The sequence below is a fragment of the Schistocerca cancellata genome, chromosome 8, assembly GCF_023864275.1.
Source record: "Schistocerca cancellata isolate TAMUIC-IGC-003103 chromosome 8, iqSchCanc2.1, whole genome shotgun sequence".
Taxonomy (NCBI): Eukaryota; Metazoa; Arthropoda; class Insecta; order Orthoptera; family Acrididae; genus Schistocerca; species Schistocerca cancellata.
Window position 1 is genome coordinate 75,983,712 of NC_064633.1, and position 14,841 is coordinate 75,998,552.

General features: G+C 44.0%; 1 protein-coding gene across 1 annotated transcript in view; it reads left to right on the top strand.

The window, feature by feature from the left end:
- The first annotated feature begins 362 nt into the window (after positions 1–362).
- The window catches only part of LOC126095366 (uncharacterized), a 179,014-nt gene continuing 164,535 nt past the window's right edge, over positions 363–14,841 (top strand). Inside the window, exon 1 of the mRNA XM_049910172.1 lies at positions 363–500. Coding sequence (XP_049766129.1) covers positions 435–500 — 66 coding nt within the window. The 5' untranslated portion in view covers positions 363–434. The remainder of the gene's footprint in view (positions 501–14,841) is intronic.

A 14,841-nucleotide genomic window follows, 5' to 3' on the forward strand; every position in this document is an offset into this window, starting at 1 on the left:
GACCGTAGCGGTCGCGCGGTTACAGACTGAAGCGCCTAGAACCGCTCGGCCACACCGGCCGGCCGGATTATCTAGAGTTCCCGTTTATTCGTGCAGTGTCGGCCCCGAGTAATCTTAGTTAACCGTAAGCGTGTTGTATTCATTGAGGCGCAAGCGAGGTGGAGGCGGCTTGCAAGCCCCGAGAGTCTGTCGGAGATACCTGTCCCAAATGCGTCGGTGTAGGAGCAACAGGTGACAATAGCAGGTCGAGGGGCGCGGCACGTGACCAGGGGTGTGGGGGGGGGGGGCAGGGAGAGGGGGAGGGGGAGGGGTGGCGAGAGGCGGCGTGCGAGGCGGCCGTGCAGTCCGCAGCGCGCCTCCGCCTCCGCCGCAGCCGCAGCCGCCGCCGCCGCCGCCTCTGCCCCTGGTTGCTCCTGCCATGGCACGCCCGCACCATGGTGGCCGCTAGCACCACCCTCGCGTCGCTCTCTCTGCTGCTGCTGCTGCTCATCCTGCCACAGGTACACGGCGCCTCCTCTCTACAATGCATTTCCGCTGTGAAGGCAAATGTCATTTATGCTGGTACCGAAGGGACAACATTTTCGCCATCGACTGCAATTATTTCGTCTGTTATGCTGTTGTCATGAGGTAGTTGACTCGCTTGAGGTCATGCCACCGAGCTATCTGTCCACTTGCATACAGTGGACAAACATAAAACTTTTGACAAAGTAATGAGCAAAATTAGTACACAAATTTTTACCCACTTTTGGTCGTAAATACTAGAACTGCAAAGTAAATTCAGAAAAGGTGTGTGAGATAATGGACGAGTTTCCGGCGAATATTTTGGTGCACATTATGTACATATTTCGTCCAATAACGGTAAAAAAATTTTTGAAGTGATATCATTTCCGCCATCGATTATAATCATTGTTTATAGTCAGCCATTGACCAATCTGTGGCATAGCATTTATATGATTCATTTTACTGGTAACTAAGCCCTATGACTTCGTTTGTCTTTTCGCACAGTATATAACGATTAATACTGTTTCTGGGGAAGACAAGTGTATATCCGCATAAACTTAGGTAAAGGTTCGAATAAATTTTTAACATGCAACTAGTTGGCTGAACGTTTCCCATTGTATCCATAATGCTACGGTTGCTGATTGCTGCCATGTTCGAGACTTCAAAAGCAAAGAGCCTTTTTTGACACGAACGAGAACAACACCTCAGCGCACACCCAGTTGCTAATATTACTATCGGTGTCACCACTGCTGGTACATGGATACTTTATTTCATTACAGCTCACTCACGCAGAGCTGTATTTTCGTTCCTGCTGCAGATTTTCAACTGTTTTTACGCTAATTTTTGCACCAGTCTGCCTGCAACGTGTTTTACGTTTGCCGGGCTGTACCGGCAGGCAGACATCTCCGTGGTCTGTACTCGCGCTCGTCGACTACCGCGCGACAACGGCATAACAGAGGGAACTGGCCGGTGGTTGAATATAAACAACGGTTACAGTCCATGGTGGAAATATCGTTATTTCAGAAATTTTCTAGTCTGTTGTACATGCCCGAAGGAAAGCAGTCTACTGTCGTTGTTCGCTAAATTACACAGTGGACTCCACTTACATTTTGCTTCGCTAATGTACAACATGTATGTACAGGTGATTACCTGTAAATACTACATTAATGCAGTAAATGCTCAAAATGATGTCCGTCAACCTTAATGCATTTGGCAATACGCGTAACGACATTCCTCTAAACAGCGAGTAGTTCGCCTTCCGTAACGTTCGCACATGCATTGACAATGCGCTGACGCATGTTGTCAGGCGTTGTCGGTGGATCACGATAGCAAATATCCCTCAGCTTTCCCCACAGAAAGGAATCCGGGGACGTCAGATCCGGTGAACGTGCTTCGACGATCAATCCGCCTGTCATGAAATATGCTATTCAATACCGTTTCAACCGCACGCGAGCTATGTGCCGGACATCGCCATTCTGTCATGCGGTGAAACACATTGTAGTAACATCGGTAGAACATTAAGCAGGAAATCAGCATACATTGCACCATTTAGATTGCCATCGATAAAATGGGGGCCAATTATCCTTCCTCCCATAATGCCGCACCATACACTAACCCGCCAAGGTCGCTGATGTTCCACTTGTCGCAGCCATCGTGGATTTTCCGTTGCCCAATAGTGCATATTGTGCCAGTTTACGTTACCGCTGTTGATGGATGACGCTTCGTCGCTAAATAGAACGCGTGAAAAAAATCTGTCATCGTCCCGTAATTTCTCTTGTGCCCAGTGGCAGAACTGTACACGACGTTCAAAGTCGTCGCCATGCAATTCCTGGTGCATAGAAATGTGGTACGGGTGCAATCGATGTTGATGTAACATTTTCAACACCGACGTTTTTGAGATTCCCGATTCTCGCTCTATTTCTCTGCAACTGATGTGCGGATTAGCCTCGACACCAGCTAAAACACCTGCTTGGGCATTAGCATTTGTTGCAGGTCGTGGTTGACGTTTCACATGTGGCTAAACAGCTCCATTTTCCTTAAATAACTTAACTATCCGGCGAACGGTCCGGACACTTGGATGATGTCGTCCAGGATACCGAGCAGCAAACATAGCACACGCCCGTTGGGCGTTTTGATCACAACAGCCATACATCAACACGATAGCGACCTTTTCCGCAATTGGTAAACGGTCAATTTTAACACGGGTAATCTATCACGAAGCAAATACCGTCCGCACTGGCAGAATGTTACGTGATACCACGTACTTGTACGTTTGTGACTATTACAGCGCCATCTATTACAAAGCGAGAAAAGTGGTCCAACTAAAACATTCACATATCTTTACGTACTACCCGAATATTTAATAAAAAATGGGGGTTTCTATTTTAAAAAATGCAGTTGATATCCTTTTGACCTGTGGCAGCGCCAGCTAGCGGGCCAACCATAGCGCTATCTGGTTTCCTCTTTCAAGATAGACAAGTTTCGTTCTTTGTAGTTTTTTCGTTTGACGATTATTTCGTGAGATATTTGGCCCGGTCACTATCGATGGACCACCCTATATAGCTTTCGAAATACGTATCGAGATAAGTGTAGATGTGCCTATAATGCCATTCAATTATTCATGATCTTGACGAAATCGCATTTTTTATGCATCCGCATAAGAGCATCTGAATTTTTACGCGTTTTGGTACAACAGCTGTTGGCTACCGTGCGACTATGACTTTACTCTGGTTCTGCTAAATCATCAGCTTGGTATTAATTATTTCCACATTAGACGTTCGAAGCAATCTTAACGTGTACTGCTAGTTAGGATGTGTTGCCTCTCGTGTGATCCAACACCACTTCCTTAACGAAAAGAAAACACCTATCTACAGATTTGCTTGACGAAGTCTAACTAATAGCGTACTAAGGCCAAATATATACTGAGTTGAAACTTCCATTTGTTCTACATCATTGAACAGCCTTTGGTACCAAAATATATTTGTCCTTCAAAAATAATATTAAAATTTGTTAGGTACCATCTGGTGACAGCAACTGTAAATTATGAGACCTTCAACCCTACTGGAGTTTTTGAAAGATAAATGGATTGTCACATTTATTGTCTCCTAGTACAAAAATGTAGAAATTCACAGTTTGCAGCCACATAAATTAAATGCTTGTCGAATGATATATGAGTTCACAGAGGTTGTGAACTTGATGATGAATCCTATTTTTTGGGTAATGAATCCTATTTCTTGAGGCAGCGTTGATTGTTCTGTGATAGTAGGGACTCATAACTGCAGATAATTTTACGTATGAGTCCGATTTCCTCGTCAAGCACAGACTGTTAGCTCGAGAAGCCATTTCCAGTATTCGTCAGGCCATTCAGTTACGAGCTACATACACTGTCCATTCAGTTACTAGCTACATACACTGTCCTGTTTTCTGAATGACATGCGACAGGGAAGCACTTGTGTGTGTGTGTGTGTGTGTGTGTGTGTGTGTGTGTGTGTTTAACTTCGTTTCACTACCGTTTGTATATGTCGTATACTTCTATCAGAATGCGAAAATAGTCCTAAATTACTCGGTGGAACATAATGCCTTGTGCTTTTATTGCTGCTTGAGAACACAGTAATGCATACAAGAATTAAGCTTTTCTAATTTTAATGCAGCTATGGTATTTTTAGCTACAGAATAGCAAATATATATGGCAAATTTAGTGACGAAGCTCTTTTATAGCATGGTAAGTACTTATGGAGCACAGTCATACTGAATAGGAGGATTTTTATTCTGTAGTTGCAGCTCTTTGAATGTCACGCCTCTCGGAAGTCTAGAATAGTGAAAGTGGGGTAACATCGTGCATCGGATGGCCTCTCGTACCTATCTGGACGGCGCACCATTCAAATGGTCACAGAAGCAGCACAATGTAGTTTTGCTCCGCAATCCCTGTCAGGCCCGCAAACAGTTACGTCAAAGCATTTGTCTCGGGCAGATCTGTTGATCTGACACAAAAATGGCACGTTCCTTAAAAAAAAAAATTAGTGACTGCACTTAGGTTGTCAGGTGACCGTTGCTGCGCCTCGATCAATACGAGAACAACTACAACCTCTGCGAGGTGCGCCAATGTGCAATTATGCGTCTCTGGGCTTAACTGTTTTACGGCTGCTTGTTTTTTGAGTGGAGTGTCCATATGTGGTCGGTTGCTAGAAAACCAAGTAGTGTGCTGAACTTTGAGGTCGCGTGTCGGAAGAATACTGAAAAGCACCTCTCACGTAGGAAATGTCATCCGAAACTGAAGCATTCACGAAGTTTTATTCCGATCACGTGCCATGATTCTATTACTATGATTAAATTATTATTATTCAGTAACACTAGTAGTGGCACGTCAATCCATTGTGCTTAATGAACTTCACCCATCAGGTCATTAAGTAATACTAGTGATGAAACAATGCGTCATCCTCAAGCAGAAGGCAATTATCAACAAGTGAGCAAAGCGAGATGGAGCCGTACAAGCTTTAACGGTAGGAACCGAGCAGAGTTCTACGTACTCAGTAGCATGAATGAGTACACGTCTGGTACATTTAGGATTTAGGGTGTAATTTGTATTACTATGTGACGACAGAGACGAATTCATAGATTTTACAATCTGACGCCAACGGTTTTATGTCGCCTAATGTGACGTTGTAAACGCTTTTATGACCCTGATGATGGTCCGTGGACCGAAACTGTTTGTTAAACAAAGAAATTTTGTCAGCAGCTCTTGGTGGCAATCACGATGTTCTTCCTCATTTAAAGTTGGTTCTACAAACCTTCTGCTAGGCGTCCTCTAGATAGTATGCGTCTGTCTTCGAGCGTCTGCCAGTACAGATCTTTCAGTGCTTCTTTGCACATTCGTTCCGCAGGAGGTTGTTTTCGTTGGTAGATCGAACTTTGACAGGTGACGTTTCAGCTTTAGCCGAACTAGATGAAAATACCTACGGTTATTTCCTGTAGGAGAATGCATACTATGCGACTGTTTTATGCGGATAATTCCTATCACTGATATACCCGAAATACTAGCACAGACGCTCTGGCAAAAAAGGTTCGAGTAAAAGAAGGTATGGTTTGGGGAGAAAGCTCGGTTGAGTAATTGGTGTTGTACTGACTGCACACAACACTCCTGTTTTCACATCAAGCAGAGGTTCCAGATGTAAGTGATGACGATTGTTTTGCGAGATCATTAATCAGTTTGTAAGGCTCATCTCGTCTTGATAATTACCCTCCTGCCTGATGATGATGGATTCTTTCATCATTAATGTTATTTAATGATCTGTTGGGTGAAGTTCTTTAAGCACAATGGATTGATATGCCACTATGAGTTTTTTATGTCCATTGTCGAAAGATGTTATAGAATAACAGCAATAAAACATGCCACGAGACTCGAATAAGCAACGATCACACTCTGTTTTCGTCCACCAACGACTTCGCCTCTCTCTTTGTGTGCTTAAATTTTTGAGCATTAATCATATCAATACAGTTTCCTCGTCACTAGACATAGTGTAGCAGACGGGTTACACGAAAAGAAGAAGAAAAATAATGAAACGTATGTGTGGTGTTACTGGCCGGATGTGTACGTGTCTGAATACTGGTGTATCTATATCCGTAGCTGTAACACATAACTCTGGTTCTTGTAAACTGTTCTCCTGTTCCATCTAGATGGTACCTGTAGACCGGCACAATTATTCAGTTCTCCATCCGCAGCTTCTGAAACAATTCTCACAGGACGTACAACTGGGCTGAAATGAGAATATCCCAAATGTGTACCAACGGCGATTTATCGTTTCTTGTTGTGTTACCGGTAGGATTTTTATAGCATATTATCACTATGTACTCTGTGTTCCATTTCCTTCAGTTTACTCGTTTTCGTATACTCTGATTATAAATCTTATTTTATTTCGAATCAGTCTTTTGTTAATCCACTGTTACATCGTACCTGGATACCACGTAAGTTAATGCCTACCACGAACTGTACAAACCAACCGTTATATAACGTTTCCTGTGCTTGCTGTATGATGTATGAGAATGTGTCGAAAGCCAATGAATTAAAAAAGAAAAAGTTGGCCGGAAGACCCAACTGGGGTTGTTCGGCTGCCTGGTGCAAATCTCTCTATCCGACTGCCGCAGTAATGGGGAGCAAAACACAACGCTAATACAAACGGCGAACCAGGGCCTGCCAGAGCTTCATCGCCCGTGACATCTGATATGGATCCACAGGAAGAGGAATTCGTGCCAAGGCCGTCTAGGGACAAAACTGCTGCAATCGAGGACATATTAAGTGAGTTTGCAGTAGAATTACAGCAAGGCTTGTCTCATTGGTCAAGCAGAATCTCTATCCATTTGCAATTGAACTCACCTGGTTGGAAGGGAAAACTGATGCCTTAAGAGAGGAAAATTCAAGACTGCAGAGACCGATGGCAGAGCGAAATACGTGCAGACTGGTGCGCTGAAACACAAAATCACGCAGTTACAGGAGGAAAATACGAGGAAGGTGAAGGAAACTGCTTCGTGGCTTAATCTCCAAAACCTCCATGCAGCAGTAATCAGTAAAGATCCAAAGATCCAAAAGGCAAAAGTTTAAAGGGCAACCATTGTCTTCATTAAGTCGACATGGTACAGGCGCTCCAAAACAGTCAGGGACGCATTAACCAGCCAGATCAGCGAATTAACTCTCTCAGAACAACTGCCAACACAGTCATTGTTGAGACAGTCTCACAGGAACACTGTCAAAAACTAACAGAGAGAGCCAACACCATAAAGGGAATCAAATGTGTGAAGATACGAAAAAGAAAGTCACTGCTAGCAGTCTATCAAGTGCCAGACACTTGCAGTGATGAAGAATTTCTCGAATGGCTACATCAATAAAGGTGTTTAACTGAAGGTTAAGACTGGACCAAGGGATAAAGGGTCTTCACATAACATTCTTGAGATTAGCCCCTCTGTGAGAAAATCCACTCAACAAAAAAAAAAAAAAACAGAGTTTCCCTCGAATTCCAGTCATTCCCAGTCGAAGACTACAGTGCTGTAGTGCAATGCCTTATGATCTAGGCCATTCGACAAAAAGCTGCAGGAGCAACGAAATCGTTTGCGCGGAATGTGGCAAAAATGGACACAAAAGAGCAGAATGTTCATCTATGGATGCCCCCATCTGTGTGCCACGCTGTAAAAGAAACAAAAAATGTGACGAAAGCAAGGGTGGCGAGTGCCCAATGTATAGAATGTTGTACGATAGACTGATTGACTCCACTGATTGTGGCCTTAGTGGGCGTACCAAATATTAGGACTGACACTCAGTTACAAAACAGAACCAACTACTATGCGAACACAAGAGAAGGCACTGGAACTCACCACATGGAACATAAATTCTGACATTAAACACCAACAGTTCAAGCTGGAAACAGTCCCGAGAGCGGCGATGGAAACCACACAAGGGAATAAGGACTCAACATGGTCCACCAACACCAAACAGACAAACAGACCAGTGCTAATATTACTAAACCCACTAACTAGGATAAAATAGACCCACCCTTTTGTCATTTGTCTTCTATCTTTTATCTTACATCTTTTGCTATGCATATATAGAATAGGCAGAGAAGGCTGAATACTTCTAAATAATTTACACATTTGTAAGATACTCTTAACTCTAACTCAAGAAATTGCGACAACTAATAATAAGCTAGTAAGAATTTTTCCTTTACAATAAGCTAGCATGAAATTTCTGCGAATTAACACAATGCGAAGTTTGCTTGAAGCTGAGGAAATCTCAAAAATTGCTCGAGACCTAAGAGTAGATGAGCTCTGTATTCAGGAGCCGTATGTGAAGCAGGTCAGGCTGTCGTGTTTTCCTCCCAGGACAGTATCCATAAGTGTGCTCCCTGCCGCCGTTGGATAAGCAGCTGCAGCAGCAAGTCGTATACTCCTAGCTCACTCATTTGTTACATAGTTTAATTCTTAATTTCTTTGCGTGTTTTTGGTACTTGCATTGTTTAATTCATAAATTTCGGGCGTATTATAGTATTTGAGAGTTGTAGCATCACGTTTTAGTACTCGAATAGTGTTAAATCGCGTAGTCTCCTTCCGCCGCCGAGCAGTGTGTCAGCAGTGCACAAGTGGCACCATTACTGCATTTACTAGGCAATCTTGTATTTTAATAACCGCTTCAATTTTGTGTCGTTTTGTTTGCGCTCTCTGTAGATTAGTTCAGACGTTCTTTGCACAAGTTTTTAGCATGGATACGGACTGCAACTGCTGTGTTCGGATGCAGGCTGAGTTGGCATCCCTTCGCTCCCAGCTTCAGGCAGTGTTGGCTTCGGTCACACAGCTTGAGGCTGTTGCCAATGGGCATCACTGTGGGGGTCCGGATGGGAGTTTGTCGGGGACGGCCAGCTCGTCCCACGCATCCCCCGATCGGGCTACGACTGTGGTTGCCCGGGATACTGCCCGCATTGAGGCTGATCCCTCACCTGTGGTAGAGTGGGAGGTCGTCTCAAGGTGTGGCAGGGGGCGAAAGACATTCCGGAGGGCTGAACGGAAGGCCTCTCCAGTTTGTCTGACGAACCGGTTTCAGGCTCTGTCTCAGGCTGATACTGATCTTCAGCCTGACATGGCTGCTTGTCCTGTTCCAGAGGTTGCCCCTCAGTCTGCAAGATCCGGGCAGTCGCAGAGGTTGGGCTTACTGGTAGTTGGGAGCTCCAACGTCAGGCGCGTAATGGGGCCCCTTAGGGATATGGCAGCAAGGGAGGGGAAGAAAACCAAAGTGCACTCCGTGTGCATACCGGGGGGAGTCATTCCAGATGTGGAAAGGGTCCTTCCGGATGCCATGAAGGGTACAGGGTGCACCCATCTGCAGGTGGTCGCTCATGTCGGCACCAATGATGTGTGTCGCTATGGATCGGAGGAAATCCTCTCTGGCTTCCGGCGGCTATCTGATTTGGTGAAGACTGCCAGTCTCGCTAGCGGGATGAAAGCAGAGCTCACCATCTGCAGCATCGTCGACAGGACTGACTGCGGACCTTTGGTACAGAGCCGAGTGGAGGGTCTGAATCAGAGGTTGAGACGGTTCTGCGACCATGTGGGCTGCAGATTCCTCGACTTGCGCCATAGGGTGGTGGGGTTTCGGGTTCCGCTGGGTAGGTCAGGAGTCCACTACACGCAACAAGCGGCTACACGGGTAGCAGGGGTTGTGTGGCGTGGGCTGGGCGGTTTTTTAGGTTAGATGGCCTCGGGCAAGTGCAGAAAGGGCAACAGCCTCAACGGGTGCGGGGCAAAGTCAGGACATGCGGGGACCAAGCAGCAATCGGTATTGTAATTGTAAACTGTCGAAGCTGCGTTGGTAAAGTACCGGAACTTCAAGCGCTGATAGAAAGCACCGAAGCTGAAATCGTTATAGGTACAGAAAGCTGGCTGAAGCCAGAGATAAATTCTGCCGAAATTTTTACAAAGGCACAGACGGTGTTTAGAAAGGATAGATTGCATGCAACCGGTGGTGGAGTGTTCGTCGCTGTTAGTAGTAGTTTATCCTGTAGTGAAGTAGAAGTGGATAGTTCCTGCGAATTATTATGGGTGGAGGTTACACTCAACAACCGAGCTAGGTTAATAATTGGCTCCTTTTACCGACCCCCCGACTCAGCAGCGTTAGTGGCAGAACAACTGAGAGAAAATTTGGAATACATTTCACATAAATTTTCTCAGCATGTTATGGTCTTAGGTGGAGATTTCAATTTACCAGATATAGACTGGGACACTCAGATGTTTAGGACGGGTGGTAGGGACAGAGCATCGAGTGACATTATACTGAGTGCACTATCCGAAAATTACCTCGAGCAATTAAACAGAGAACCGACTCGTGGAGATAACATCTTGGACCTACTGATAACAAACAGACCCGAACTTTTCGACTCTGTAAGTGCAGAACAGGGAATCAGTGATCATAAGGCCGTTGCAGCATCCCTGAATATGGAAGTTAATAGGAATATAAAAAAAGGGAGGAAGGTTTATCTGTTTAGCAAGAGTAATAGAAGGCAGATTTCAGACTACCTAACAGATCAAAACGAAAATTTCTGTTCCGACACTGACAATGTTGAGTGTTTATGGAAAAAGTTCAAGGCAATCGTAAAATGCGTTTTAGACAGGTACGTGCCGAGCAAAACTGTGAGGGACGGGAAAAACCCACCGTGGTACAACAACAAAGTTAGGAAACTACTGCGAAAGCAAAGAGAGCTTCACTCCAAGTTTAAACGCAGCCAAAACCTCTCAGACAAACAGAAGCTAAACGATGTCAAAGTTAGCGTAAGGAGGGCTATGCGTGAAGCGTTCAGTGAATTCGAAAGTAAAATACTAGGTACCGACTTGACAGAAAATCCTAGGAAGTTCTGGTCTTACGTTAAATCAGTAAGTGGCTCGAAACATCATGTCCAGACACTCCGGGATGATGATGGCATTGAAACAGAGGATGACAAGCGTAAAGCTGAAATACTAAACACCTTTTTCCAAAGCTGTTTCACAGAGGAAGACCGCACTGCAGTTCCTTCTCTAAATTCTCGCACCAACGAAAAAATGGCTGACATTGAAATAAGTGTCCAAGGAATAGAAAAGCAACTGGAATCACTCAACAGAGGAAAGTCCACTGGACCTGACGGGATACCAATTCGATTCTACACAGAGTACGCGAAAGAACTTGCCCCCCTTCTAACAGCCGTGTACCGCAAGTCTCTAGAGGAACAGAAGGTTCCAAATGATTGGAAAAGAGCACAGGTAGTCCCAGTCTTCAAGAAGGGTCGTCGAGCAGATGCGCAAAACTATAGACCTATCTCTCTGACGTCGATCTGTTGTAGAATTTTAGAACATGTCTTTTGCTCGAGTATCATGTCGTTTTTGGAAACTCAGAATCTACTATGTAGGAATCAACATGGATTCCGGAAACAGCGATCGTGTGAAACCCAACTCGCTTTATTTGTTCATGAAACCCAGAAAATATTAGATACAGGCTCCCAGGTAGATGCCATTTTCCTTGACTTCCGGAAGGCGTTCGATACAGTTCCGCACTGTCGCCTGATAAACAAAGTAAGAGCCTACGGAATATCAGACCAGCTGTGTGGCTGGATTGAAGAGTTTTTAGCAAACAGAACACAGCATGTTGTTCTCAATGGAGAGACATCTACAGACGTTAAAGTAACCTCTGGCGTGCCACAGGGGAGTGTTATGGGACCATTGCTTTTCACAATATATATAAATGACCTAGTAGATAGTGTCGGAAGTTCCATGCGGCTTTTCGCGGATGATGCTGTAGTATACAGAGAAGTTGCAGCATTAGAAAATTGTAGCGAAATGCAGGAAGATCTGCAGCGGATAGGCACTTGGTGCAGGGAGTGGCAACTGACCCTTAACATAGACAAATGTAATGTATTGCGAATACATAGAAAGAAGGATCCTTTATTGTATGATTATATGATAGCGGAACAAACACTGGTAGCAGTTACTTCTGTAAAATATCTGGGAGTATGCGTGCGGAACGATTTGAAGTGGAATGATCATATAAAATTAATTGTTGGTAAGGCGGGTACCAGGTTGAGATTCATTGGGAGAGTCCTTAGAAAATGTAGTCCATCAACAAAGGAGGTGGCTTACAAAACACTCGTTCGACTTATACTTGAGTATTGATCATCAGTGTGGGATCCGTACCAGATCGGGTTGACGGAGGAGATAGAGAAGATCCAAAGAAGAGCGGCGCGTTTCGTCACAGGGTTATTTGGTAACCGTGATAGCGTTACGGAGATGTTTAACAAACTCAAGTGGCAGACTCTGCAAGAGAGGCGCTCTGCATCGCGGTGTAGCTTGCTCGCCAGGTTTCGAGAGGGTGCGTTTCTGGATGAGGTATCGAATATATTGCTTCCCCCTACTTATACCTCCCGAGGAGATCACGAATGTAAAATTAGAGAGATTAGAGCGCGCACAGAGGCTTTCAGACAGTCGTTCTTCCCGCGAACCATACGCGACTGGAACAGGAAAGGGACATAATGACAGTGGCACGTAAAGTGCCCTCCGCCACACACCGTTGGGTGGCTTGCGGAGTATAAATGTAGATGTAGATGTAGATGTTATCCCTCATGCCATGGCTGCAATAGTCGTCCCAAAATCGGAGTGAAAGGTTGTCAAAGTTAACCAGTTGTGCAACAAACACCTTTTAACGATAGAGATCTCCAGTGGGAATTAAAACTGAGTAGTCTCATACCTACATGCTCAATATTGCCACTGAATTGAACCCTTCATAATATTTGTTCACCGCGGAGCTCGTAGTCACAACATCAAGTTACGACACCTGAAGGTGGGCGTATAAGAGCCCGAAACCGGTCGTGTCCTAAATAAAAGAACCTTACAACTGCAGCGGTATTTTAATCTCTGGTATAACGCTCAGTTGCGGATGTTCCTCCGACAGGATTGTTTGAAGAAATTAATAGTTCCGTTTGACATCAATGCCAAGTCCACCCTGTAGAATTCTGACAGGACAAATGACAGAGAGACTGACGAATGACGTCATACAAGAGGTAGGTCTATTCGTTATGAACACAGAGGGTCACCCTCCAGCATACTCAAGCTTCAAATGGCTCTGAGCACTATGGGACTTAACTTCTGAGGTCATCAGTCCCCTAGAACTTAGAACTACTTAAACCTAACTAACCAAAGGACATCACACACATGCATGCCCGAGGCAGGATTCGAACCTGCGACCGTAGCGGTCGCGCGGTTCCAGACTGTAGCGCCTAGAACCGCTCGGCCACTCCGGCCGACGATTATAGGAGAAAGCACCCGTAAATATGCAGTCGCAATAATAACACAGGCCAACGATGAAAAACCTTTTTTGCTCAAAATATCTTATTCTTATGTTTTTTAGGGTGGGAAATCCTAATACGATACTTAAAAAACTGTATCACCCACCATTTCTTGACATTTTACAGTTCAATTTATTAAATTAAGCGTTTTTTTAAAGAATTTAACAGCTTTTATATAGTTTAAGTAATTTAAAAAGGAGGTGTCATGAATGTAAATAACGTTGCTAGCACTGCTGAAAAACATTTGCTGGCAAAACAAGGTTGACCCTATTTTTGTGTTAACAGATGGTTTTTTGTTTACTGTCAACCTATTTCTTGTTCATGTCCTCAGTACAGTGTCTGATCTCGGTTGTAAAAACTCTTCCGACAGTTTTTGTTATATTTGTGGTGAATTTGTGATTAAAAAAACCAAAGACACATTACAGACTTTGTGAAATAGGTTTATCTAATTTGGATATAAACTTGGTGGTCAAGATAAATCTTGGGCGCCACATAAGGTATGTTATGTGTGTGTTGAAGATCTGAGAAAATAGTTCAAAAAGGAGAAAAAAAGCCTTCGGATTTGCTGTTCCTATGATATGGAGGGTGCCAAGAAATCATTCTGATGATTGCTATTTTTCTAGTGTTGATGTTCGAAAAACAAGAAGGTAACAAGCTACCATAACCTTCCGTCCACCAGTAGGACATCGTGTAGATTTTCCGTTTCTTGAACTACCAGATGATTTACATTCTATTCCAACAGCAGTGTTTTCTGATGTACAATCTGATTTACATGAACCAGATGATGATGAATTCCACCGTAATACAGAAAGTCTAGATCCCAAATTGTTTACTCAGACCGAGCTTAACGATTTGGTTAAGGATCTGGGCTTAACGAAGGAAAATGCTGAATTGCTTGGCTCTACATTAAAAGAAATGAATTTATTGGCAGACACCACATGTATAGAAAGACAGAGCAGCAGTTCTCCAAGTTTTTTCAACAATAAGGTGATTAGTGTACTGCTCCGTCTTGTATTGAATACAAAAAGGAAAACTGGAGGCTGTTTATTGATTAATCCAAAACTAGTTTAAAGGCTGTTTTATTACTCAATGGTAGCATGTATGCATCTATACCTGTTGGACACATATGAAAGAAAGCTACGAAAACCTATAATTAGTGCTAAATAAAATAGGCTATTCTGCTCATGGTTGGATGATATGTGGCGATCTAAAAGTAACATGCATGCTCCTTAGTCAGCGAGTTGGCTTTACCAAATTACCATGTTTCTTGCGTGAGTGTTACAGTAGGGCTAGGGATCAACACTGGTGCAGAAAGAACTGGCCTGTGAGGGAGTCTTTAAAACCTGATGAGAAGAACATTCTACGCAAAACCCTTGTAGATCCCACCTCTACATATAAAGTTAGGCCTAATGAAACAGTTTGTAAAGGCTTTGCCTAAAGATGGACCATGTTTTAAGTATCTCTGCCAGAAATTTCCACACCTTTCAGAAGCTAAACT